The sequence below is a fragment of the Rhinoraja longicauda genome, chromosome 38 (assembly GCF_053455715.1).
Source record: "Rhinoraja longicauda isolate Sanriku21f chromosome 38, sRhiLon1.1, whole genome shotgun sequence".
NCBI classification, from domain to species: domain Eukaryota; kingdom Metazoa; phylum Chordata; class Chondrichthyes; order Rajiformes; family Arhynchobatidae; genus Rhinoraja; species Rhinoraja longicauda.
In genome coordinates, this window is record NC_135990.1 from 15,545,282 (window position 1) to 15,573,135 (window position 27,854).

Genomic DNA, 27,854 nt, shown 5'->3' on the forward strand with positions numbered 1-27,854 from the left:
AATAGGAATCTGAGGGGTAACCTCTTCATATAAAGGGTGGTGGGCATATGGAATGAGCTGCCAGGCGGTAGTTGTGGCAGGAAATATCCCAACGTTTAAGAAACAGACAGGTACAAGGACAGGATTGGAGGGATATGGACCAAACGCAGGTAGTTGGGACTAGTGCAGCTGGGACATGTTGGCCAGTGTGGGTGAGTTGGGCCGAAGGGCCTGTTTCCACGCTGTGTCACTCTATCAGAGTGGTGGGTGGATGGAACAAGCTGCCAGACGGGGAAGTTGAGGTTATACAGTACTATAACAATGTTTAAAAGACGTGTGGGGAGGTTCATAGATAGGAAAGGTTTAGAGGGATATGAACCAAAAGTAAGCAGATGGGACATCTTGGTCGGCATAGGCAAGGTGGGCCAAATGGCCGGTTTCCTTGCTGTATGACTGCCCAGTATGACGTATAACTGCTGCAACACTTGGCTCAGTGAGAAACACCCACTGTCCTTGTGAAGATTTGCTGCAGTCCGGGGCTCACAGCTCAGACATCTCCTTGCCTCCCTCCCTGTAGTCCATGGAGTTGCACGGTTACCAGGGCAGTCGCTTCTTCCTCCCTTTCCCGAGGCTGTGGCTTGTGTCGGGCTGGTCAGGAATCATTGCGGCACTGTGATCTGCACGGAGACACAATGAAGGGCAGGTCCTACCGATCCGGTCCAGCCCCTCCTGTGTGATATTCCGGCAGAAGTCCACGTGCAACGTCCTTAAGTTGCCCCCGTCGGTGGCCACGGCCTCCAGAGTTTTGTCAGTCAGACGTGCACAGTTCTCCAGCATCAAGGTGTTTAGTTTGCTGCATCGCCCCAGGATTTGTGAGATGTCGTCATCTGTGAGGTGTCCACACCCAGCAAGGGTTAATGACAGCAAGTTTGGACACCTGGAAAAAGATCACAATGATTATAGGAGGCAGCAACAAAATGCTGGTGTCAATGGCATCCCGTTCTCATGTAACTGCTCCACTGTCTAATCAAAAAACCCTGCTCCAGCTTCCAAACACCTGAAAACTGAAGGGGACTAGCCCCCAAAACAAGCATCAGCTAAAGATGGCTGCAATACAGGCCTGGCAGAGCATCACCAGAGAAGACACCCAGCAACTGGTGATGTCCATGAATCGCAGACTTCAAGCAGTCATTGCAGGCAAAGGATATGCAACAAAATACTAAACATGACAGCTTTCATTTACATGACATTGCTGTGTCCCAAACATTATGGTGCCCTGAAATGGGGGAACTATGTATAAACACTGCTGTAATTTCTACATGGTGAAACCAAAATGTATAAAAATGGCCGTTATTAAAATCTGTCAATGTGCACTTTAACCACGTGATTTCTTTTCCATTACAAAATCTCAAATTGTGGAGTACAGAGGCAAATAAATGATGGGTCTTTGTCCCAAACATTATGGAGGGCACTGTAGATAAGGATGATTTGGAGGGATACGGGCCAGGTAGGGGCAAGTGGGACTAGCAATTGCTTGTGCTAATTGGCAACTTTAGAGATACTGCGCAGAAACAGACCCTTGGGCCGGCCGAGTCCGTGCCAACCAGTGTTCACCCGTACACTAACACTATCCTATACACCAGGGCCTCCAAACCTTTCAGCACGAGGGCCACATTATATATTTGGCAGATGTTTGCGGGCCGTAGGGAAAAATAAAGTGTGAGTTTTATAAATTTAACAAACTCAAAAAAGATTAGATTGGGAAAGGTTAAATTAGGTTTAAATGTTAGTTTACATTAGGTTTATATGGCAACAAATAAATAATATTAAATTTTTAAAAAGAGCTTGAAATATTGGAATATATATATATATATCGTAGGTGTACAATTATTTATAAAACAGAAAAAATACAGTGACCGCCATTGGGGGTGAGAGAGAGGGGGGGGAGAGTGATGGGTGGGGAGAGTGATGGGGGGAGAGTGATGGGGGGGAGAGTGATGGGGGGGGAGAGGCAGAGTGGGGGGAGTTGGAGCAGCGGGTGAGAGCGGGAGGACGGGGAGGGGGATGATGTCAGAGAAGGAGTCACTTGCGGGGGCTACCGGAGCCAGCGAGATCTGCTCCCATCCACTCTCTTCCCCGGCCCCGTCTCCCTCCATCGCAGTGAAATAAGAACAAACACAAGTGTAGTTGTTGTTCAGAAGCCCCGCATCCCCGGGGTGAGCGGCAGCGAAGAGGGAAGTTCCACTTGTATTTGTTGTTATTTTGCTGCGTTCGAGGGAGACGGGGCCGGGGAAGAGAGTGGAGGAGCAGAGCAGATCTCGCTGGCTCTTGGAGAGAGAGGGAGGGAGGGGGAGAGAGGGAGGGAGGGGGAGAGAGGGAGGGAGGGGGAGAGAGGGAGGGAGGGGGAAGAGAGGGAGGGAGGGAGGGAGCAGCCCCCGCAAGTGGCGGCGATCCTTCACCTCTGACACGAGCGTGAGATAACCACATGAGGTGTTTGCACAGTAATCAAGCAGAACCCTCCCGCTCTCACCCACTGCTCCCTCTACCCCGACACTCTCTCTCTGCCCGGGGTGAGCGGCGGTGGCGAGGAGGGAAGTTTCCTTGGGTTTGTTGTTTGCGAGGGGGGGCTGCGATCTCTCGCCTTGTCCCGGCTCTGGGTCGGTGGTGATCCGCTCTCCGATGAACCTTCGCCGGCAGCTTCTGCCTCCAGTCCCCGCCCCCGGGCCAGATAAAATCTCGCTGCGGGCCATAGTTTGGAGATCCCTGCTATACACTAGGGACAATTTACAATTTTACCAAAGCCAATTAACCTGCAAACCTGCACGTCTTTGGAGTGTGTGAGAAAACCCGAGCACCCAGAGAAAACCCACGCGGTCACTGGGAGAACGTACAAACTCCGTACAGACAGCACCCGTAGTCGGGATTGAACCGGGTCTCTGGCGCTGTGAGGCAGCAACTCTACCACTGCACCACTGTGCCGATAGGCAAATTGGTTCATGCACAAGTTGGGCCGAACTTCCTGTTTCTGTGCACTATGATAATGTTAATAATATCATTCTGGTGAAGAAAATAACAGTAGGCTAGGGTAGTTCAGAGTCTCCTACCCCACACTTCCACGCCAATCCAAGTCTTTGTGGTCCAAATCTTTCAACTTAAAAGAAGAGTCCAGACCCAAAATGCCATGAGCGTTCCCTCCACAGATGCTGCCTGACCTGCGGAGTTACTCCACCACTTTGTGTTTTGCGTTGAAAATTCCACTTTGTGGAATTCTCTGCCTCAGAAGGCAGTGGAGGCCAATAATCTGGATGCTTTCAAGAGAGAGTTGGATAGAGCTCTTAAGGGTAGCGGAGTCAGGTGGTATGGGGAGAAGGCAGGAACGGGATACTGATTGTAGATGATCTGCCATGATCACATTGAATGGCGGTGCTGGCTCGAAGGGCCGAATGGCCTCCTCCTGCACCTGTTGTCTATTGCTCAAGATTCCAGCATCTGCTGTACCTTGTGTTGCCTTCAGTATTCGATATGCAGTCTCAGCCAGCAGGCAAAGTGCTAATAGTAATGGGTGAAGGCAAGCTATCAACACAAGCTGGGAGCGAGCATCACCTGTTACAGCACTGGGGGACATGTGCTCTGCTCCTCTGCCTGTCCACGTTGCCCTGAAGATTCTTCCCCGACACACACGTCCAGCTCCTCCCCCCTGGCAACCTGTTCCTCACCCCAACCACTCCCTGCACTGACAGCATTTTGACACCTCTGGCGATGGGAACGATCTCTGTCGACTCCAATAATTCATGGTTGTAAATACCTACATCAGAGTCCCTCACAACTCGCACCTGTTTCAGGAACAGCTGCTGTTTCTTCACATAAATAAATTGCCTCATCGTTGGAGTAATTTTGCTAAATCTGCTCCAATAACTTCCCAGTCTTGCCGAACGAAGCTGTCCAGATGGCAGCACAATACACCTGGTGTGACTGAACCAACGTGTGACAGCAGTGTGTGGTGATGTTCTTGCTCTGGTAGTCTGCCTTCATGCGTAAACCCCTGCATTCTGTACACCTTGCATTCACATTCTTAATTTGCCCTGTCATAAGTTCATGTTATAGAAGCAGAACTGGGCCATTCAGCCCATCAAGTCTACTCCGCCATTCAATGATGGCTGATCTATCCCTCCCTCTCAACCCCATTCTCCTGCCTTCTCCCCATAACCCCTGACACCCGCACTAATCAAGAATCTGTCAATCTCTGCCTTAAAAATATCCACTGACTTGGCCTCCACAGCCTTCTATGAAAATGAATTCCACAGATTCACCACCCTCTGGCTAAATAAATTCCTCATCTCCTTCCTAAAACATATAACATATAACAACTACAGCATGGAAACAGGCCTGTCCGGCCCTACCAGTCCACGCCGACCATTCTCCCTGACCTAGTCTCATCTACCTGCACTCAGACCATAACCCTCCAATCCCCTCCTATCCATATACCTATCCAATTTTCTCTTAAATAATAAAATCGAGCCAGCCTCCACCACTTCCACCGGAAGCCCATTCCATACAGCCACAACCCTCTGAGTAAAGGAGTTCCCCCTCATGTTACCCCTAAACCTTTGTCCCTCAATTCTGAAGCTATGTCCCCTTGTTGGAATCTTCCCCACTCTCAAAGGGAAAAGCCTACCCACGTCAACTCTGTCCGTCCCTCTCATAATTTTAAAAACCTCTATCAAGTCCCCCCTCAACCTTCTACGCTCCAAAGAATAAAGACCCAACCTGTTCAACCTCTCTCTGTAGCCTAAGTGCTGAAACCCAGGCAACATTCTAGTAAATCTCCTCTGTACCCTCTCCATTTTGTCGACATCCTTCCTATAATTTGGCGACCAGAACTGCACACCATACTCCAGATTCGGCCTCACCAATGCCCTGTACAATTTCAACATTACATCCCAACTTCTATACTCGATGCTCTGATTTATAAAGGCAAGCATACCAAACGCCTTCTTCACCACCCTATCCACATGAGATTCCACCTTCAGGGAACAATGCACAGTTATTCCCAGATCCCTCTGTTCCACTGCATTCCTCAATTCCCTACCATTTACCCTGTACGTCCTATTTTGATTTGTCCTACCAAAATGCAGCACCTCACACTTATCAGCATTAAACTCCATCTGCCATCTTTCAGCCCACCCTTCCAAAAGGCCCAAGTCTCTCTGTAGACTTTGAAAATCTACCTCACTATCAACTACTCCACCTATCTTAGTATCATCTGCATATTTACTAATCCAATTTGCCACACCATCATCCAGATCATTAATGTAAATGACAAACAACAGTGGACCCAACACAGATCCTTGGGGCACTCCACTAGACACTGGCCTCCAACCTGACATACAATTGTCAACCGTTACCCTCTGGTATCTCCCATTCAGCCATTGTTGAATCCATCTTGCAACCTCACTATTAATACCCAACGATTTAACCTTCTTAATCAACCTTCCATGTGGAACCTTGTCAAATGCCTTACTGAAGTCCATATAGACAACATCCACAGCCTTGCCCTTATCAATTTCCCTGGTAACCTCTTCAAAAAATTCAAGAAGATTAGTCAAACATGACCTTCCAGGCACAAATCCATGTTGACTGTTTCTAATCAGGCCTTGATTATCCAAATAATTATATATATTGTCCCTAAGTATCTTTTCCATTAATTTTCCCACCACAGACGTCAAACTAATAGGTCTATAATTGCTAGGTTTACTTTTAGAACCTTTTTTAAACAAAGGCACAACATGCGCAATGCGCCAATCTTCCGGCACCATCCCTGTTTCTAATGACGTTTGAAATATTTCCGTCATAGCCCCTGCTATTTCTGCACTAACTTCCCTCAATGTCCTAGGGAATATCCTATCAGGACCTGGAGACTTATCCACTTTTATATTCTTCAAAAGTGTCCGTACCTCCTCTTCTTTAATCATCCTAATTTCCATCACTACTCTACTTGTTTCGCTTACCTCACATAATTCAATATCCTTCTCGGTAAATACCGAAGAAAAGAAATTATTTAATATCTCCCCCATTTCTTCCGGCTCAGCACATAGCTGTCCACTCTGACTCTCTAATGGACCAATTTTATCCCTCACTATCCTTTTGCTATTGACATATCTGTAGAACCCCTTGGGGTTTACTTTTACATTACTTGCCAAAGCAGCCTCATATCCTTTTTTCGCTTTTCTAATTTCCTTTTTAAGATTCCTTTTACATTCTTTATATTCCTCAAGAACCTCATTTACTCCCTGCCGCTTATATTTATTGTATATCTCCCTCTTTTTCCGAACCAAGTGTCCAATTTCCCTGGAAAACCACGGCTCTTTCAAATTATTATTCTTTCCTTTCCACCGAACAGGGACATAAAGACTCTGTACTCTCAAAATTTCACCTTTAAATATCCTCCATTTCTCTATTATATCCTTTTCATAAAACAACAATTTCCATTTCACTCCTTTTAAATCCTTTCTCATCTCCTCAAAATTAGCCTTTCTCCAATCCAAAATCTCAACCCTTGGTCCAGATTTGACCTTCTCCATAATGATATTGAAACTAATGGCATTATGATCACTAGACCCAAAGTGTTCCTCAACACATACCTCCGTCACCTGACCCATCTCATTTCCTAACAGGAGGTCCAACACTGCCCCTTCTCTGGTAGGCACCTCTACGTATTGCTGCAAAAAACTATCCTGCACACATTTTACAAACTCCAAACCATCCAGCCCTTTAACAGAATGTGATTCCCAGTCTATATACGGAAAATTGAAATCACCCACAATCACCACTCTGTGCTTACTACTAATATCTGCTATCTCCTTACATATTTGCTCTTCCAATTCTCGTTCCCTATTTGGCGGCCTATAATACACCCCTATAAGTGTTGCTAAACCTTTCTCATTTCTGAGTTCCACCCAAACAGCCTCCTTAATCGAGCCTTCTAGTCTGTCCTGCCAAAGCACTGCTGTGATATCCTCCCTGACAAGCAATGCAACACCCCCACCTCTTGCCCCTCCGATTCTATCACATCTAAAACAATGAAATCCTGGAATATTTAATTGCCAATCGCAACCCTCCTGCAACCATGTTTCACTGATCGCCACAACATCATACTTCCAGATGTCAATCCAGGCTCTAAGCTCATCCACCTTTCTTACAATGCTCCTAGCATTAAAATATACACATTTAAGGGACCCATCATTTCTTATTCTCAGTTTATTTCTTTTCCCTTCTTTCTCTCCTACATATTGGGTCTGAGTGTTTCCCTTTTCTGCCTCCTGCCTCACACACTGCCTATTAGCTATCTGTGTTTGAGTCCCTCCCCCCAACCGTACTAGTTTAAAGTCTCCGCAGTTATTTTAGCAAATCTCCCCGCCAGGATATTGGTTCCTCTCAGGTTCAGATGCAACCCATCCTTTTTGTACAGGTCATACTTCCCCCAGAAGAGGTCCCAATGATCCAGAAACTTGAAACCCTGCTCCCTGCACCAGTTCCTCAGCCACGTATTTATCCTCCACCTCACTCCATTCCTATTCTCACTATCGCGTGGCACAGGCAGTAAGCCTGAGATTATTACTTTGGAAGTCCTTTTTTTTAACTCTCTTCCTAGCCCCCTGAATTCTCTTTTCAGGACCTCTTCCCTTATCCTACCTATATTGTTGGTACCTATATGTACCACGACCTCTGGCTCCTCTCCCTCCCCTTTCAGGATATCCTGGACACGCTCAGACACATCCCGGACACCGGCACCAGGGAGGCAAACCACCATCCGGGTCTCCCGACTGCGTCCACAGAAACGCCTATCTGACCCCCTCACTATAGAGTCCCCTATTACTACTGCTCTCCTCTTCCTTTCCCTACCCTTCTGAGCAACAGGGCCGGACTCCTTGCCAGAGGCCCGGGCACCGTCGTTGCCCCCAGGTAGGCTGTCCCCCCCAACAGTACTTAAACAGGAGTACTTATTTCCAAGGGGTACAGCCACCGGGGTACTCCCTAGTCCCTGCCTCTGTTCCTTGCCCCCCCTAACAGTGACCCACTTGTCTACCTCCCGTGGTCTAGGAGTGACCACCTCCCTGTAACTCCTATCTATAACCTCCTCACTCTCCCTGATCAGACGGAGGTCATCAATCTGCCGCTCCAGGTTCCTAATACGGTCCCTTAGGAGCCCCATCTCGTCACACCTGGCGCAGATGTGGATGTCTGGAAGACTATCAGACTCCCAGATTCCCCACATCCGACACCCAGAACAAAAAACTGCCCTGGCAGTCATACTCTCCAAACAAAGCCCCGCGCTCAGTTACTAAACCTACCGCCCGGCCGCTACTCCAACCGCTCCAACCGCCCACCCAAAAGAACTGAGTGATCTCCTGGGCGAGGCGAAAAACCGGATAAAAAACCCAGGCCAATTTGGGAAAAAATCCGGGAAATTCCTCTCCGACCCCAAGCTAGGCGATCGAAACTAGTCCGGGAGATCACACAGGTCTTACTCCTTACTATCCCCTTACTATCCCCACACAATCCCCACACACTACTTCCCAAGCAACACAGCTTGCTGCTGCTTGCTGCTACTGCTGCTGCTTGCTGCTACTGCTGCTGCTTGCTACTGCTTGCTGCTGCTGCTGCTGCTGATTGCTGCTGCTACTTGCTGCTGCTGATTGCTGCTGCTGATTGCTGCTGCTGCTTGCTGCTGCTGATTGCTGCTGCTGATTGCTGCTGCTACTGCTGATTGCTGCTGCGTCCTTTCTAACAATTCCAACAAACCATGCACAAACCCCAGGTATTCTGTTCCTGTGCCTCTTGTAGAATTGTTCCCTCTACATACTGTCATCTTTCATTCTTCCTACCAAAATGTAGCACTTCTCTGCATTAAATCTCATCTGCTTCCCATTCCACTGGCTGGTCTATATCTCCTTGAAGACTATTAGTGTGCAGCTGAGTATTCACAATGTCTCCAAGTTGGCCACAGAGTCATACAGCACAGAAGCAGGATCTTCGGCCTGACCAAGATGCCCCATCTCCACTATTCCCACCTGCCCGTGTTTGGGCCACATCGCTTTGAGACGGTGGTCAAAGACGGGCCACGTAGGTGCGGAGGTTGGACGTGCCGCGGAGAACAAAGGGGGACCAGGCGTGAGGAGACCACCGAGAACTGTGGTGTGAAGGTCCCACACTGCCCACCCGGTCACGGTGGTGCAGCGGTAGAGTTGCTGCCTTGCAGCGAATGCAGCGCCGGAGACCCGGGTTCGATCCCGACTACGGGTGCTGTCTGTACGGAGTTTGTACGTTCTCCCCGTGACCTGCATGGGTTTTCTTTGAGATCTTCGGTTTCCTCCCACACTCCAAAGACGTGCAGGTTTGCAGGTTAATTGGCTTTGTAAATGTAAAAATTGTCCCTAGTGGGTGTAGGATAGTGTTAGTGTGCGGGGATCGCTGGTCGGCGCGGACCCGGTGGGCTGAAAGGGCCTGTTTCCGCGCTGTATCTCTAAACTAAAAGTTACTCATATAAAAAACATGTGGGCTACCTTCAGCCCCAGGACATTCCCTCCAACTGGGGAATAATCCTGACCTGCTGCGACTCGGCCCATTCTATCACTGCTTCTATTCCACGGGCTTCAAACTCAAGGATATGCCCATTACATGCACCTTAGGAAATATAATAACACCACTTCTATCATTCCTTCATCAAATGTTTCTTTTCAAGTTACTTAGAAATGATTTAATTGTAACGTCCACCCTACCTTTCTCTGATCAATCCAAACTTGTCACAATTAATTTTGTTTTAGTGACATAGCATGGATTCAGCGAGTCCATGCCAACCATCGATCGCCCGTTCACACTGGAAATCTGCCACATCAGTCGGAAGAAGGGTCTCGACCCGAAACGTCACAAGTTCCTTCTCTCCAGAGATGCTGCCTGACCCGCTGAGTTACTCCAGCTTTTTATCATACCTCGATTTGTACCAGCATCTGCAGTTATTTTCCTACCCGTTCACACTAGTTCGATGTTGTTCCACTTTCTCATCCATTACACACTGAGGCAATTTAGAGGCCCAATTAACCTACAGATCTGCACCGTCTCTGGAATGTGGGAGAAAAGGAACACCTGGAGGGAACTCGTGTAGTATAAGAAAATAACTGCAGATGCTGGTACAAATCAAAGGTATTTATTCACAAAATGCTGGAGTAACTCAGCAGGTCAGGCAGCATCTCGGGAGAGAAGGAATGGGTGACGTTTCGGGTCAAGACCCTTCTTCAGACTGAGAAACTCGTGTAGTAATGAGCACCCAACGTCAGCATGGAACACAGGTAAATTCTGTCCCAGATTATTGATTCTAGAACCTTCCTCACCACTGTAGTTAGGGTTTGTCCCAACATCTTATTCTGAATAACGGTGTAACATTTGCAGTTTTCCATTCTCAGACACCATCTGTGGATCTACAGGTGTTTGGAAGATCAAGCCCTGAGGACCAGAGTACTGCAACATTGAACATGTTTTAACAAAGTCTCCAGTTCCTCTTGTAAAAAAACATTCAGTAAATAAGCATTAAGTGTTCAAAAGTTCATAAGTTCTAGGAACAGAATTAGGCCATTCGTCCCATCAAGTCTCTTTGTTCCTTTAACCATTAAGGGTGGTGGGTGTATGGAACAAGCTGCCCTAGGAGGCTGGGACTATCCCAACGTTTAAGAAACAGTCAGGTACATGGATAGGACAAGTTGGGAGGATATGGACCAAAACGCAGGCAGGTGGGACTAGTGTAGCTGGGACATGGTGGCCGGTGTGGGCAGGTTGGGTTGAAGGCCCTGTTTCCACACTATCACTCCATGACTCCATGTCTACTCTGCCATTCAATCATGGCTGATCTATCTTTCTCTCTCAACTCCATTCTCCGGCCTTCTCCCCATAACCCCCGACACCTGGCAGTGAGATGCTCTGCCTCGCACTGACCTGTAGCTGACTTCAGCCAGGAAGCAGTTGACCAGAGCATGGTGGCGGCTGCAGATATCCCTCTGAAAGCTGCTCTTGGCCCAGTCCTCAACGTTGCACACCTTGACTCGGCTGGAGTGCCAGCAGATAGCCAGCGACCGCAGCGCGGAGCTGAGCACAAAGTTGTCCTTCTTCAGCTCTGACGGTGAGCAGAAGCACAGCAGGGACCACAGAGCAGGGTCATGGAAGACTTCCCGCAGCCCGCTGCAAGTAGCTGACAGGCTCTTCCTGTTCTCCTTATCCAGAAAGGAGAAAATATGGAGCAGGCACTCTCGGTTTAAATCTGTCAGCAGCATTGGAAGCGAGTCTTTGCACTTCTGCTCCACGCAGCAAAATACAAAGCAACTTCTGGGAACTCTGCCCCATCCAGACTGCTCCAACAGCAACGTGGACTTATATGGATTAGGAATGTGGCCTCTTGTGAGGATGGCAACTGTTGTTTAAATTTAGACGCCTGCAACTCTCGGACTTCACCATCGCCTCCTGATTAACTGGAGGGGTGATGTTAGTTCCTGCAAAGAACATTAACTGCTCCTCAGAATGTTAACAACACGTTTGAAATCTTTGATTTATACCGCCCATCATGCACCCAAAGCATTCTTTTATACCAGACTGTTTGAAACACGCATTCCTGACCCAAACCAAAACTCATTTGCAACTGGAAGTTAATTCCTGATGACAAGAATATCGGATGAACTCACAAACGGCCAGTGTAACCGTTGGCAAGCTATTGCTCACGTTTCTGTGCTGCATCTCAAAACTACACTAAACTGAACCATTCTCATCAGCTAAAGTGCGGTCCTGAAATCCCAGCTACCTCCTTGAAGACCTTTGAACTATCTTTGGTATTTATTCACAAAATGCTGGAGTAACTCAGCAGGTCAGGCGGCATCTCAGGAGAGAAGGAATGGGTGACATTTCGGGTCGAGACCCTTCTTCGGGTCGAGACCCTTCTTCAGTCTTCCATGACCCATTCCTTCTCTCCTGAGATGCTGCCTGACCTGCTGAGTTACTCCAGTATTTTGTGAATAAATACCTTCGATTTGTACCAGCATCTGCAGTTATTTTCTTACACTCTTTGAACTATCTTTAATCAGACATTATCGTGCCCTTTATCCTGTATCTGTGCAGTGGATGGCTCGATTGTAATCATGTATCAGCTTTTCTTTGACTGGATAGCATGCAAACAAAAGCTGTTCACTGTACCACGATGCACGTCACACTAATAAACTAACACAGTAGGAGCTGACGGGACAAATTCTGCAGGCCTACGTACACGGGTAAAATGTGTGTGTATAAAAACAAGAGGTGTCAAGTCTCACAGAGCCAGCGGTAGGAGAGCAGACATTGTATGGGCACAGCATCTGGCAGTAGAACAGGCATTATCAACGTTTATGAAGAGGGTGGCAAGGCAGTCCTCAGAGCCAGCCCTGAGATGAGGCTTTATGGGCACAGTGCCAGTGAGTGGAGAGGGTCCCATGTACGTGGGCAGCCTGTGTGAGAAGGGGCCGTATGGAGCCGCAGAACCAGTGTTAGCAGAACACTAAGATAGGCAAAATTCTGGAGTAACTCAGCGGGACAGGCAGCATCTCTGGAAAACCCGGAGAAAACCCACACGGTAAAAAGTACAAACTCCATACAGGCAGCACCCATAGTCAGGATCGAACCAGGTATCTGGCACTCTAAGGTAGCAGCTCTACTGCTGCACCACCGTGCCACATTGGGACTGAGGTGAATGACACCACAGCCATCTTCTCCAGTATTTTTTCTTTGACCACCTTTGCTTGGTCAATGTCACCTCTATTCCTTTCTCCAGGAACATGATGTAGGAAGTAATGAACACAGCACACTGCCGAGAACCATGTATCCATTGTAATGAGCCTTGGTGGAGCAGCCACTCTTTGACACTCAACACCAACCAGAGCCCCTGCAAATTTATCGTCTTCAAATATACAATCAATCCCGCTCTGAAAGTCACACTTGAATCCATATCAACCAGTACATTCCACTCCATCACTACCTCCAATATTGGTTTACTCGCATCAATGCTGCATCTTTGTAGGAAAGAAAACTGCTGATGCTGGTTTAAATTGAAGGTAGACACAAAATGCTGGAGTAACTCAGCAGGTCAGGCAGCATCTCTGGAGAGAAGGAATGGGTGACGTTTCGGGTCGAGACCTTTCAGACTGAAGTTACTCCAGCATTTTGTAATCCTGCATCTTTAGTCAATTGACTTAAATCTGCTCCTTGGTCCTGGATCTTGTTATTGGGAGCAGATTCTCTGTGGATCCTTACGTTGCCTACCTTAATCAGATTGCTCTGATCCAAGGAGAACAGTCTCAACTTTTTCATTTTACCTTTGTAGCTGATACCTCAACCCTGGAACCCTCTAGTTCGATGCTGGTACAAATCGAAGGTGTTTATTCACAAAGTGCTGGAATAACTCAGCGGGTCAGGCAGCATCTCTTGAGACAGTACAGAACAGGAATAGGCCCTTTGGCCCACAGTGAAGAAGGGGCCTGACTAGGGTTGCCAACTGTCCCGTATTAACCGGGACATCCCGTATTTTAGGCTAAATTGGTTTGTCCCACACAGGACCGCCCTTGTCCCGTATTAGGCCCGGGGGGGCGTTGTAGGCACGGGTGCTGTAGGCCTCGACACTAGGCCCCAATGCTTTAGGTCCCGACACTCTAGGTTTCCGACATTTTAGCTCCAGACAGGTTAGGTTCGGAGGCCCGGGCGCCGCCTAATGGAGGTTGCGTAGCAACCCGCCTCCCGGCCCGGGCGGCCACCATTGGTCGCTGGCTGAGTGAGGTCACGTGGGGAGCAGGGGTGGTAATGTCATATCATATCATATCATATATATACAGCCGGAAACAGGCCTTTTCGGCCCTCCAAGTCCGTGCCGCCCAGCGATCCCCGTACATTAACACTATCCTACACCCACTAGGGACAATTTTTACATTTACCCAGCCAATTAACCTACATACCTGTACGTCTTTGGAGTGTGGGAGGAAACCGAAGATCTCGGAGAAAACCCACGCAGGTCACGGGGAGAACGTACAAACTCCTTACAGTGCAGCACCCGTAGTCAGGATCGAACCTGAGTCTCCGGCGCTGCATTCGCTGTAAAGCAGCAACTCTACCGCTGCGCTACCGTGTCACCTTGTCCTGTATTTGGGAGTGAGATAGTTGGCCCTAGACCTGACCTATCCACATTCTCCAGAGATGCCATCTGATTTACTGAGTTACTCCAGCACTTATCCCTTGTATATTAACTAGTATCTGCAGTTCCTTCTTTCTAGGCTTTATGTTCACTTGGAAAAGCAGAAGTCAGTTAGGAATCTACATCTACAATGGTCCTCAGCTTTACCCTTCTGTTAATGTCCATCTGTGGTACAGGACGAACTAATTCAGCCCAAAATACAGGATGTCCCAGCTAATACTGGACAGTTGGCAATATGACAGAGGTCTGTAGGGAAACAAAAGCCATTCCAGATTTGTCTTCCTAATCAGCTTTTCAGACACAGGGCCATGACTCTAAAGAGCCAAGTTATTCATGTTGACACAAGGAACTGTAGATGCTGGAACCTTGAACAAATCACAAAGTGCTGCATGAGCTCAGTGGGTCAGACAGTGTCTGAGGCAGGAATGGACAAATGGTGTTTTGGCTCAAAAGGTAGATACAAAATGTCGGAGTAACTCAGCGGGTCAGGCAGCACCTCTGGAGAGAAGGAATGGGTGACGTTTTGGGTCGAGACTTCCTCAGACTGATGTCAGGGGAGTGGGCCGGATGGAGATAGAATGTAGTTGGAGACAGTAAGACTGGTGGGAGAACTGGGAAGGGGAAGATTTCAGCTGCGAATCCTTCTTCAGGTTATTTATGTTGCATGGGGAAAAGAGTTACAGAAAGAAATAACGTACATTTGTTCAAGAGATTTCTGTGCCCATTGGATGTCTGAAATCCAACTTGAGAAACTGATTTTAATTGTAGCCACTTTTTTTTTTAAAGGGGCAGATGCACCTACATTTCGGGGGGATATAGGGCAATGAAACATTTTGTGAGATGGTTTACAAAAAAAAATTCATCTTTGTAAAGAATTTCCAAGCTGCACACAATGAACGGTTAATTAAAACTATTTCCCAGGATCACAACTAACTATTAAACAAATATTGTACATTAATCTATTTTAAACATACAAGAGCTGCAATGAAGAGTTTATGAAAAGGTTTATAATTGAAGACAAAATGCAAAGTTTTGCATCATTAACATTGCACTTTACTATCAGTGAAACAATACATGAACATTTACTAATATACATACCATTATAAGCAGCCATAGTAGTACATATACAATCAGGTTTGTTGTGGGGTTTAAACTGAATAAATCTCGTGTTATTACTATGTCAGTCATATTTTGCAACCAAAAACATTAACATTTAAATACGTTTGTACAGTTTTAAAAGTCAGATTCAAGTTTAGTGCGTGTTTTCACATTTAAAAGACTGGCTGTTGAAAACCACCTAACTGCTTGTGTTGGCTGCTGCTTCCACTGCTGACGCCAGCCGTTACACAACATCCACATGCAAATACACCGCTCCTTCTCATTACGCGGTTTTAAACATTCAGTTCCAAAAACACTACTTAGGCCACTATAACAGGATTAATGATAACGTGCCTTTGATTAAAAAAGGCCTTCATTCTGGCATGAAAATATACCATTTAGCGTGTGAAGCTGCTGCCCACTGTTTCATGTTGTGAGCACAATGGTGTTACGAATGCACCAGGCTGCCCAGTCTCCTCCGTAGTAACCCGCCATCTTTTTTCACTTCTCTTCATCGCAGATTACAAGCCTTTCTTCCCAGCCTGTTTCTAATCAAACCTTAGCAATCCATTGCCACCGAGTGATAGAACATAAACCCTACTCTGCCCAGCAAAGTATTGGGATAAACCAGAGTCCAATTTTGTTTTCAGTTCAGTTTATTTTTTGCTCCATTATTTTTTTTTAAACAAAACTTGTTTGTTTTTCTGAAAGATCCAATAATGTCTAGCGATGCATCAGGAAAATTACGCCTTTAAAAAAAACCCAAAGTTGAATGCCCAAACTAAAATGTAAAAACAAACTGAATTGTGCAACAGAGGCAAGTGTGGACCAGAGTGCCGTTGCTCTGGGTTACCAGTGTTTACAATGGTTGCATGAAAAATGGCAACAAAAATTAGACAGTCATCTATTTTCAATTTTAAAAAAACTCTTGGGCAGATACAAGTGCCCAAGGTATAGCCCTGCAAAGTCAAGGTGCATTTACACTTTACATATCTGATAATACTGAAGCCTAGGTCCACACAGTACTTGTTTGAAGGAGCAAAGAAAATAATAGCAGCCTGCTAAAAAAAAGAACCCTCAAGTCACCTACCCACACAATCGTTTATTGGTCTTGTGTGGTTACTCAAATCATTCTCACACAGATTTTGACTGCTGAAACTTGAGCTGAATGCTGATTTAATCTGGAAGTCAGGAATCATGATGTTTTGCGAGAGGTTTGTTTGAACCCAGGTGTAAATGCACCTTGAAGACAACCAATGCTATCCTACAATTTACACTAAAGAGGCCATTTTAAAATATCAAATTTCAACGTCAGGGCTACCGAGTTCTTGATTAACAGCAACCACTACAGATTTCAAAATATTCTGTGATGGGCTAAAACTGGACCAGGTGTCCACGATTGCTGCGTCAGCACTAGTAATGGTGCAATGAACACAATTCTCATCAGCTATTTAAAAGTGCAAGATGAAATGTCTTGAGCTATCAAGTACTTGTGGAAATGTAGAACTGTTTGTGCGCATTTCAATTCAGTATTTGCAGGGAAACGTTGCATATAAAAAACGTTAGGTTGCATTAAAGTTTGGTGCCCGATCCTGATCTGGTCTGGCGTTCCACATAGAACAAGATGTAGGCCTTGGCCTTCACAACTGTTTCTTCTTCAGTCAATGTAACAGTACTGTCATTGAAGTGGAACCAGCGGCCTTCGTGGGTTGCATACGCAGTGTAATGCCCGGAGCCAACTCTAAGAGGAAAAAGAAAACGGCATTATTGCTCCACTTACAATACATTGATGGCAATTCCAATTTACTCAATGTAAAATTATAACATTTAAGATTTTTGTGCAAAATACATACAAGGCTTACAATGTACTACTTGAAATAAATGGGCTGGATATGAATTAATTATAATCCAGAGTAATTGTACTTGACATGTTTTTTCCACTGTAGTCCGTGTAACACTAAATAACATGGTACAACAACATTCAGCAGGTTGTACATCAATGGAAAGAGAAAGTTGACATATCAGGATACAAGTCCTTCATCAGAACTGGGAATGTGAGTAAAGGGTAGATTTAAGTTGCAGATAGTGTGCTTCCCCAGAGGCCTACCCGCCCTGCACCTTAAATAGACAATAGACAATAGGTGCAGGAGGAGGCCATTCGGCCCTTCGAGCCAGCACCGCCATTCAATGTGATCATGGCTGATCATTCTCAATCAGTACCCCGTTCCTGCCTTCTCCCCATACCCCCTGACTCCACTATCCTTAAGAGCTTTATCTAGCTCTCTCTTGAATGCATTCAGAGAATTGGCCTCCACTGCCTTGTTCTGGACTCCAACATTGGGAACATGTTTCCTGCCTCTAACGTGTCCAACCCCTTAATAATCTTATACGTTTCAATAAGATCTCCTCTCATCCATCTAAATTCCAGTGTATACAAGCCTAGTCGCTCCAGTCTTTCAGCATCTAACCTTTACTCATGTTCCAAGCTCCAATGAAGGGTTTTCAACCTGAAAGGTGAACTCTGTTCCTCTTCCCCCCAACGCTGCCCAACCTGTCGAGTGTCTCCAACAATTTCTGGCTTCATTTCAGACTTCTGGCACTTGCAGATGTATGATCTTAAACAAGATGTATTTTTAATATACTGAATTTTTATAGAGCGAGCAAAATTAACTGGACCACATAAGGAGACCCACTGGCAGACAGTCAAAATCTTCATTGGGATAGATTTCCTAACTATTCTATTGAGGAGAGGAGGGTTAGAGATAGAATTCGTGCTGAGAATCTTGGGTAGCAGCAGGCACAGTCAAAGGTGGAAGAAGTGAAATCAGAGATGTTGGAGAGGCCTTAACTGTGTTAACTGGAGTACTACAGTGAAATCAATTATAGATCCAGGAATGGCAAGGCCGCAAAAGGGAGAATTTAAAAATCAACTTCCTAACAAAGAGCCATTTGTAAGTCAAGGATGACGCGTGAATGGACACAGCCAGCAGAAGATAGAACAATGGAAATCCAACAAAGGATGAGAGGACTTTAGTTTTGAGGAGAGATGGGAGAGTGGGCTTATTATCCTTGGAGCAAAGGAGACCTATTTGAAGATCATAACCAACCACTGGATACACGGCCAGAATCTTTTTTTCCCCAACGCAGAATTATCATAAACTAGAGGGCAATGGTACAAGGCGATAGGAAGGAGCTTAAAGGGGATCCGAGGGGTAGTTTTCTTTATGCACAAAGTAGCTGACACCTGGAATGCAGTGCCAGAGGTGGAAGATACAATCATTGCATTTAAGAAGCATTTAGACAGGTACTCTCACAGACAAGAGATAGTTAGATTTGGCTCTTAGTGCTAAAGGAATTAAGGGATATGGGGAAAAAAGCAAGAATGGGGTACTGGTTTTAGATGATCAGCCATGATCATATTGAATGGCTCGAAGGGCCGAATGGCCTACTCCTGCACCTATTTTTCTGTTTCTAAGGCACAGAATATGGTCCTATTGCGGGCAAATGGATGGGTTAAAAGACATATGGTAGGCCAGAGCATCAATTCCAGTGCTGCACAACACAATGACAGTCGTTTGCCGCATTGACTTCAGTTGCTAACTTCATGTCACGACAATCCAGACACAAAATGCTCTGCAATTCCTCCGGACACTTCAAATCCAACCACTCTCCTGGAGCCTGGGGAATTGAGGGGAGTGCTGCTGAATAGAGGCTTACAACTCCCAGTCTCAGGAGGGTGAACTCGAACACTCAATACAGGCCGCTGGCTTCCAGAAGACAAGAAATCCCCAGAAAACTCACCTTGCACTTCTTCATTCCTTAGGGGGAAACCCTAGCTGTCCACACTTTATTTGGGGTATAGACCTGTGGCGACCTGGTATCTGGCACCTCACCTGTCTCCATCCATTGTAGAAGGACACAAATTTTCTATTGCACTCCCCAAAATAATATCCAGCATCAATACGCCTATTATTATTATTTGGTATTTTCAACCTGCACTTTGTTTAGATCATTATAGCTGGATCTTTTCCACATGTCAGTGCACAATCAATAACCTAAGCAACTGCACCACGAGCAGGTAAGTGGTGGAATTTGCTTACTTTCGTCTGCAAGTTTAAGCTAAATTGCTTTTCTATTAAGTGGAAAATATTTAACACATGCTAGGTCTTTACATTATGCATTATGTTTTGTGTGAACGTGCAGTTTGAAGCCCATGGAGTTAACTTCATAAAACATATTGACCACGTGATGACAGGTTGTATCTGGCCCAGCTCCATATGTTCTATAAATGACTACAAATTATTACCTGTCAGGGGCCCTATTCAAGGGCTGTCATTATAGTCAAGCACATTGGTTCTCAACTTGCCTCAAGTCTATCCTACCATCTCTTTGTGTCAAGGGCTACCTGAAACAACCCATGGATATAACATTTCAAACCCATTTTACGTGCATCTCAATGAAAGATTCCTCAACGTCACATTATTTCAAATCTAAACAGTTGAACGTTGTCCAATCTTTCCTCATTTGTTGGGTAGAAGATTCTTGATTCATCTGCATTGGCTATGCCCGAGGTTTGAACCTCTCTCTGGTCTCGGTGACCAGAACCACACACAGTAGCCAAGAGGCAACTAATCAAAGGTTTACAGCTTAAGCAGCATAAACCCTACCTTGTACTCCACTGATCTAGAAATAAAACACTGCATTTGTTTTGCTAATGTATACTTCACAGAGGATATGGTGTCGGGAAACATTGAAAGATCTCTTTCCAGATTGTCTGTAAACGTGTCAGATATCATCGTACATTATTATCCAACGAGCAGCATCTTTCTCCAAATTCCAACATTAATGTCTAATTTTCTTTATCGATAAAGCTATTTGTGATTTATTGCACTCCAGTACAACCAAGAGCCAATCAAAGAACCTTCTCCTTTGATTGCCGGAATCCAGGCATTAATTTCTCAATCTCAACTACTGGTAGCAACAAGCTATTCTTTAAATTAAACATCACTCAACTGAGTGACAATTTCAACTGAAAGCAGCCAATTTAGTCTTGTCGCAAATCAGGGTCTAAAGATGCTGTCCATTGGGGTTCCAGGATGATCTCAGATTACTCAAGGTAAGCAGTTAAGTGACTAATTCATTACCCAGCGTTGAGCAGTTTTAAGGGTCTGAATTCCCCCATTCCTTTTGGTCTCACCACCTTCATGAGTCATTTGCAGTTTACCTCCTGATGTAAAGAGCGGGTCACCATGCTCCTCCACAACTCTGACACCTGCTGTGAACCGGCCAGCATGTCAACACAATAGTCCTGGGGCAGATAGAGGAAGCCAAGTGGTCACCAGTTTTGCAGCAACAACAGGGAATTTGGTTTGACTCTTATAAATCCATTTCTGACAGACCTGTGACTGTGGAGGTGCAAAATGAACATTGCTACCTCAATCCCAGAGGGAGTGTCTTGCAGGATTGCCAGCATTGCAAGACTACGTCAATGTAGGACTTTTAATGAAAGCAAAATGAACCAATCTATTGCACTTCACATCACAAGAGGAAATGACTAAGGCCACTCATTTTGTCATGTACATGCTTGTTTATGCTGGCATACATCCATAAACACAATCTAGTTTTTATATATCAAAAAAACATCTGGTCCGAGTACAAAATACATAGCAATTTTGAGTACTTCTAATTTTACAATAATCATAAAAGGCATTTTATTTGAAAGGTTTTAAAATAAGCTGTTTGAAATGACCAACAATCATGTGCAGGATCAGGATGTAGAAACAAAGAACTTGCAGGTATTGGTTTAACAAAGGAGGACACAAAGTGCTGGAGTAATTTAGCGGGTCAGGCAGCATCCATGTTTTCCAGGGATGCTGCCTAGCCCGCTGAGTTGGTCAAGCACTTTGTGTCTTTTTACGCGCAGGATCAGGACAACTTAGAAAGTGTAATTTTAACACTGCCAATGTTTGCCCAGTTTTGATGCATATGCTCAGAGGGATTCATAGAACGAAGAATCGTGTAGCACTGGAACAGGCCCATTGGCCCACAGTGTCCATGATGCTGTTAAACTAATCTCCTCTACCTGAATGTGATCCATATCCCTCCATATCTAGGCCTCTTAAATGTCATTATTGTATCGGATTCCATAAATAACCCGGGCAAACACGTTTTAAGCACCCATCTTTTTTCTAAAAAAACCTGGGCCGCACACTCCTTTTAAACTTTACCCCTTTAGTCTTTGACATTTCCATGAGTAGACATTTCCATCTGTCTACTCTATCCATGCCTGTCATACAGTGCCCTCCATAATGTTTGGGACAAAGACCCATCATTTATTTATTGGCCTCTGTACTCCACAATTTGAGATTTGTAATAGAAAAAAAATCACATGTAGTTAAAGTGCATTGTCAGATTTTAATAATGGCCATTTTTATACATTTTGGTTTCACCATGTAGAAATTGCAGCAGTGTTTATACATAGTTCCCCCATTTCAGGGCACCATAATGTTTGGGACACAGCAATGTCATGTAAATGAAAGTAGTCATGTTTAGTATTTTGTTGCATATCCTTTGCCTGCAATGACTGCTTGAAGTCTGTGATTCATGGACATCACCAGTTGCTGGGTGTCTTCTCTGGTGATGCTCTGCCAGGCCTGTATTGCAGCCATCTTTAGCTTATGCTTGTTTTGGGGGCTAGTCCCCTTCAGTTTTCTCTTCAGCTTATAAAAGTCATGCTCAATTGGGTTTTGATTGATTTGGCCACTCAGGAATTGACCATTTTTTAGCTTTTAAAACTCTTTTGTTGCTTTAGAAGTATGTTTGGGATCATTGTCTTGCTGTAGAATGAAACGCTGGCCAATGAGTTTTGAGGCATTTGTTTGAACTTGAGCAGATAGGATGTGTCTATACATTTCAGAATTCATTATGCTACTACCATCAGCAGTTGCATCATCAATGAAGATAAGTGAGCCAGTACATTCAGCAGCCATACATGCCCAGGCCATAACACCCCCACCACCTTGTTTCACAGATGAGGTGGTATGCTTTGGATCTTGGGCAGTTCCTTCTCTCCTCCATACTTTGGTCTTGCCATCACCCTGATACAAGTTAATCTTCGTCTCATCTGTCCACAAGACCTTTTTCCAGAACTGTGGTTGCTCTTTTAAGTACTTCTTGGCAAACTGTAACCTGGCCATCCTATTTTTGCGGCAAACCAGTGGTTTGCATCTTGCAGTGTAGCCTCTGTATTTCTGGCCATGAAGACTTCTGCGGACAGTGGTCATTGATAAATCCACACCTGACTCCTGAAGAGTGTTTCTGATCTGTCGGACAGGTGTTTGGGGATTTTTCTTTATTATAGCGAGAATTCTTCTGTCATCAGCTGTGGAGGTCTTCCTTGGCCTGCCAGTCCCTTTGCGATTAGTAAGTTCACCAGTGTTCTCTTCTTAATGATGTTCCAAACAGTTGGTTTTGGTAAGCCTAAGGTTTGGCTGATGTCTCTGACAATTTTATTCGTGTTTCTCAGTTTCATAATGGCTTCTTTGACTTTCATTGGCACAACTTTGGTCCTCATGTTGATAAACAGCAATAAAAGTTTCCAAAGGTGAAGGAAAGACTGGAGGAAAAACTAGGTGCTGGGAGCTCTCTTATACCTGCATTAAGGGGTCATTTAAACACACCTGAGCAATTACAAACACCTGTGAAGCCATGTGTCCCAAACATTATGGTGCCCTGAAATGGGAGGACTATGTATAAACACTGCTGTAATTTCTACATGGTGAAACCAAAATGTATAAAAATGGCCTTTAATACAAACTGACAATGTGCACTCTAACCACATGTGATTTTTTCTATTACAAATTTCAAATTGTGGAGTACAGAGGCAAAAAAATGAATGATGGGTCTTTGTCCCAAACATTGTGGAGGGCACTGTAGATAGCCGAGACCATTCTAGTTACGAGTTTAATCAAGCGGAGCCTGACTGCTGGAAGGGTGACATTATATTTATGAATCGGTGCAAATATGCTTTCATTTGATTAGTGCTCACTGTGTAAACCAAATTAAAAATCTGGTAATCAGATTAGATCCTAGGTGACATCTCAGTACTGTACAGTCACATCGTTTAGTTCCCAAATCATTTACAGCCCTGCCCCATCAGTTTAGTGACACTCGTCCACAATGCAACTGCTCTGTGATGGAGAATGTAAAGCAAGTGCTCACCCTGACCCATGATGCACCACCACTGCCGCCAGGTCGTACAGACAGCACTCGGGACCACTGTTTTCAGGCTGCAAAAGTGGGGGGAAAAGGATCAGATATTCAATCAACACATCAAACTTACACTTTAAATAGAGACATAATAGCAGATGCTGCAAAAACTCAGCGGGACAGGCAGTATTGTAAAGGAGAAAAGGGGATTTAAGGGTTAAGGTGTATGTGACCAAATGCTACATGAAGATGAACTGTCACTAAATTAAAATGCATACCTCAGATGCCGGCAAGTCTACCTCTGTGTAGATGCTGGCTTGAGATTGCAGAAGGGGTGTTGTAATCTTACAAAGGACAGGATACGGATACAGAAGAGCAACAGAAGAGCACCGAGTAGACTTAAGCCTCTTAAACAATTACCACAAGGTTGAGCCCCAGGAAGATGTGTTTATGTTAATAGACTGAGCCTCGTTACAATCACTCTAAAGTTGAGCACTAGGAAGATGTGTTTATGTTAATATACTCAATTGTTAACCTCGGACAATGGCCAGTGATAGTGGGTGATGATTCATTGAACTCCCATCCTCTTGCAAGACCACCTGTGTGGGGTGTCTGGTTCTGTTATCACTTCTAAAAACCCATTGTATTTGGTGCATAAAAAGGTTGCTGAAACACTCTGTAAGGGTGTGGGGTCTTCGACTGGCTGACTCCCGCTGGCGTAATAAAGACTCTAATGTTTTACCACTTTATGGTATTGTTGTCTGTCTATTAGAATCGAACTTTAACAGTATTTGTGGAGGGAATTGACAAATGACATTGTAGGTCAGTACCTATCTTCATACTCAATTCAGTCTGAAGAAGGGCACAGACCCAAAATGTCACCCATCCATTGCCACCCACCACAGATCCACAATGTCGCCCCAGCAGCATCAGCCCAGCAGGTTTTAAACCAACTGCTAGGTTGGGTGCCCTTCCTTACCAAGGAACTTGTTATCAAGACAAATCATTTGTGGAAGCTTCAGTCTACAATGAAATGCTCAGTTACAGATCAATGACTATATTCAAGCTTCATAACAGAACTCAGCAAGATAGATTGGGACTTCAGAAAGTTGGCTGCATTATTGAGTTATATTGTTTAAAGGATTAAGTAGTTCCATAAATGTCCTGGCCAATGTTATTAATTTTTTAGTTTTTCTTAGTTTTAGTGATACATGGAAACAGGCTCTTCAACCCACAGAATCCACGCTGACCATTGTTCACACTAGTTCTATGTTATCCCACTTTCATATGCACTCCCTACAGACTAGGGGCAATTTTTGCAGAGACTGATTAAAGTACAACCCTGCACGTCTTTGGGACGCGGGAGGAAACCAGAGCGCCCGGAGGAAACCCACGTGGTCACAAAGAGAACATGCAAACTCCACATAGACAGCACCCGAAGTCAGGATTGAACCCGGGTTTCTGGCACTGCAAAGCAGCAGCTCTACCCGCTGCACCATCCTATCTGTGCTGTCAGTTGTCAACATAATTGCCTCCATCACAAACACCATCCATCTCTTTGCGATTTGAAATCAGGTGCTCCTCAACTTGTGATGGGGTTACGTTCAGAGAAACCCCTCATAAACCGAAAATATTGTACGTAGAAATGCATTGAATACACGTGACCGGGAGCGTGCTGCTGCTCGCCAGGGGTCGCTGCCGTTTGCACCATCGCAAAGTGGAAGCATCGTTAGTCGGGGAGCATCTGTATCCTTGCTGTATGAAAAACTGCTGCCACACTACATTGAAAGGTCTGGGTCAGACACAGCACCACACAGCATGACTGGAGAGGAGGTACAGCAGCTGTAATCAGCCCAAGGGTTCTAACCCCCAGGGAAACAGCATTACAAGCATTAAAGCATCTGGGGATTCGTTGCAAGGTAGTGGGGATTTGAGGTGGAACCTTACAGTACTGCACCATAGGGTGAAGGTTTTGGAGTTGGGGTGGGGGTTTAAAGGTCCACACCAAGTACCAGTTCCCCATCCCACCCTGGCCTTGAATCAGATCCATTAGTTTTCTCCAGGCTGGAAACTAACCAATTAGTATGTTGTGCTCACCAGAGCATTTTTGGATACATTCATAAATCAGTCGATGGGCCCCTGCCAATTATAAAAATATAACAGATGCAATGCAGTGATATCGCAGTTAATGATTAAATAGATTCCAAGAGCTCTGGGCCAATGTTGAAATGAGTACCAGATTAAAATCCATAAACACTTAATTACGTAACAAATTTCCACAGTAACTACAACTTATTATTCAGGCATCATTTGCACTGTACTAACAAAGCAACTGAGAGATTGATCCATGATGGTCAGTGCACAGTTGCCCGGTAACTTGGCAAGTGTAGCGTGTCTCAGCCTGGCCACATCACAAGGCAGCCTTCACTCTCCTCATAAGTACACAGACGTACTTTTGATAAACCAACGAAAGAAACAAAAGTTGATTGGAGCACATCAAACTTTTCTTCCCCTTTATGATACAAGAAATCACACAGGGTAGACACAAAATGCTGGAGTAACTCAGCGGGCCAGGCAGCATCTCAGGAGGGAAGGAATGGGTGACGTTTCAGGTCGAGGCCCTTCTTCAGGCTGATGTCAGGGAAGGGGGCAGGCATGGACTCATTGGGTTGAAGGGCATGTTTCCTTGCTGTATCTTCAATCAATCAATTTTGAGTAGTTGCATGAGCAACCCTGGCCCACTCAATATCTCCACACCATGCCGAGGGAGATTCATTACTGGAACATCAGGGTTCACACGGGTTCCCAGTGCTGCAGTGGGAAACCAGTGGTGTCTATTTAAACCACACGCTAGCATTTACTCAAGCACTCCGTCTGTAGGACTAGGGCTCCACCTAGAACTACTGCTCTAAATAGTGGATCGAGCTAAACAGGGTACCAGCACAATGAAAATAACCAGAGATAAGGAAACTGTGTGAGCCATCCACAGAATAGTGCAGTAACATGCCTAATCTACACCAGTGACATCTCACAAACACATTGCTTATACTATACCAAGACAGGCAAAGGCAGCAGGAGTATAGAACACAAGATAGACACAAAAAGCTGGAGTAACTCAGCGGGACAGGCTGGAGAGAAGGAATAGGTGACATTTCGGGTCGAGACCCTTCTTCAAAGGTCTTTTATTGTCACCTGTACCAATTAAGATAGTGATATGCGAATTATAGACAATAGGTGCAGGAGGAGGCCATTCGGCCCTTCGAGCCAGCATCGTCATTCAATGTGATCATGGCTGATCATTCTGCCGATCCAATTACCATACAGCCATATGAAAAAAAAGCACCAAGACACACAACTGCATAAAGGTTAACGTAAACATCCACCACAGCGGATTCCCCACATTCCTCCTTGTGATGGAAGGCAAAAAAGTCCAATATCCTTCCTCTTTATTCTCCCACGGTCAGGGCAGTCGAACCATCAATCGGGGCGGTCGAAGCTCCCGTGTCGGGTGGGGTCAAAGTTCCTGTGGCTTGGAGTTCCTGAAGTCGGTCTCTGACCAGAGACCGTGAGCTCCACAGTGTTAAAGTCCGCAAGCCCCCATGGCTGGAACTCAGAGGTCAATCCCTGGCAAAGGGATCGCGGGCTACGTGATGTTAAAGTCCCAGAAAGCTCTCAAAAGTCGGTCTCCAGCAAAGGCCGGCCGCCAACTCCTCGATGTTAGGGCACAGTGCGGACGGAGATACGAATAAGGAATTAAAAATATATATATATATTTTAAATTGCATCTCTGTCGAGGTAAGAGATTAGGAAAAGTTTCCCCCAACCCCACCCAACATTAAAACAAGCTAAAGAATACTAAAAACATACATTTAACACATACTATGAAACACAAAGAAGGAAGGGACATGCAGATTGTTGGCGAGGCAGCCATTGCTGGCGCCACCCGGTGGAAGTACTTCAGGGTTCAGACTTCATACAGAACATCCTTAACCACATACTCCCCAATACCAAGCTGACTTTGAAGTACAGCATTAAGTCTTTGTCAATGCAGTTATTCTGTAACAATTTAAATCCTTAGGAAAAACTGGCAAACAATTTGAGTGCGTTTACCTCCAATAAGAAGCACTTCATATCTAGAGCCTGCAGAGGGAACTCGACATATGTATCTATCTTGTTCCGCAGATAAGCTGTCCAATGAAATCTTTTCAAATGCAAGCATAGCACCTAATGACAAAAAAACAGGTTTAAAAGATTAAAAACTAATTCAGTTACACAGTCTGCAAAGTTCCCTTGAAAACCTCGGGCTGCAACAAGAAAA

The 27,854-nt window shown here is 45.2% G+C and overlaps 2 protein-coding genes across 3 annotated transcripts in view; both read right to left on the reverse strand.

Moving 5' to 3' along the window:
* Positions 1 to 573: 573 nt before the first annotated feature.
* fbxl22 (F-box and leucine-rich repeat protein 22) lies at positions 574 to 11,300 on the reverse strand. The gene is made up of 2 exons (XM_078429906.1): positions 10,966 to 11,300; positions 574 to 916 (listed from the first exon to the last, which is right to left on the reverse strand). The coding sequence occupies exons 1-2, from the start codon at positions 11,298 to 11,300 to the stop codon at positions 574 to 576; spliced, it is 678 nt and encodes a 225-aa protein (XP_078286032.1).
* A 3,702-nt stretch (positions 11,301 to 15,002) lies between these two features.
* usp3 (ubiquitin specific peptidase 3) overlaps positions 15,003 to 27,854 on the reverse strand; it is a 77,260-nt gene continuing 64,408 nt past the window's right edge. For both annotated transcript variants that reach the window (XM_078429896.1, XM_078429895.1), the window contains exons 13-15: positions 27,647 to 27,760; positions 23,549 to 23,616; positions 15,003 to 17,069 (exon numbers count right to left, since the gene is read on the reverse strand). In XM_078429896.1, coding sequence (XP_078286022.1) covers positions 16,901 to 17,069; positions 23,549 to 23,616; positions 27,647 to 27,760 — 351 coding nt within the window. In that variant the 3' untranslated portion in view covers positions 15,003 to 16,900. The remainder of the gene's footprint in view (positions 17,070 to 23,548; positions 23,617 to 27,646; positions 27,761 to 27,854) is intronic.

What these genes read in the sequence shown, in the direction of transcription:
- fbxl22 (XM_078429906.1), bottom strand. Translation starts at nt 11,300, where the DNA reads ATGCTGCTGACAGATTTAAACCGAGAGTGCCTGCTCCATATTTTCTCC. An exon ending in CTGGCTGAAGTCAGCTACAG is followed by an intron (nt 917 to 10,965) that starts GTCAGTGCGAGG and finishes ATCTTTTTCCAG; the next exon opens with GTGTCCAAACTTGCTGTCAT.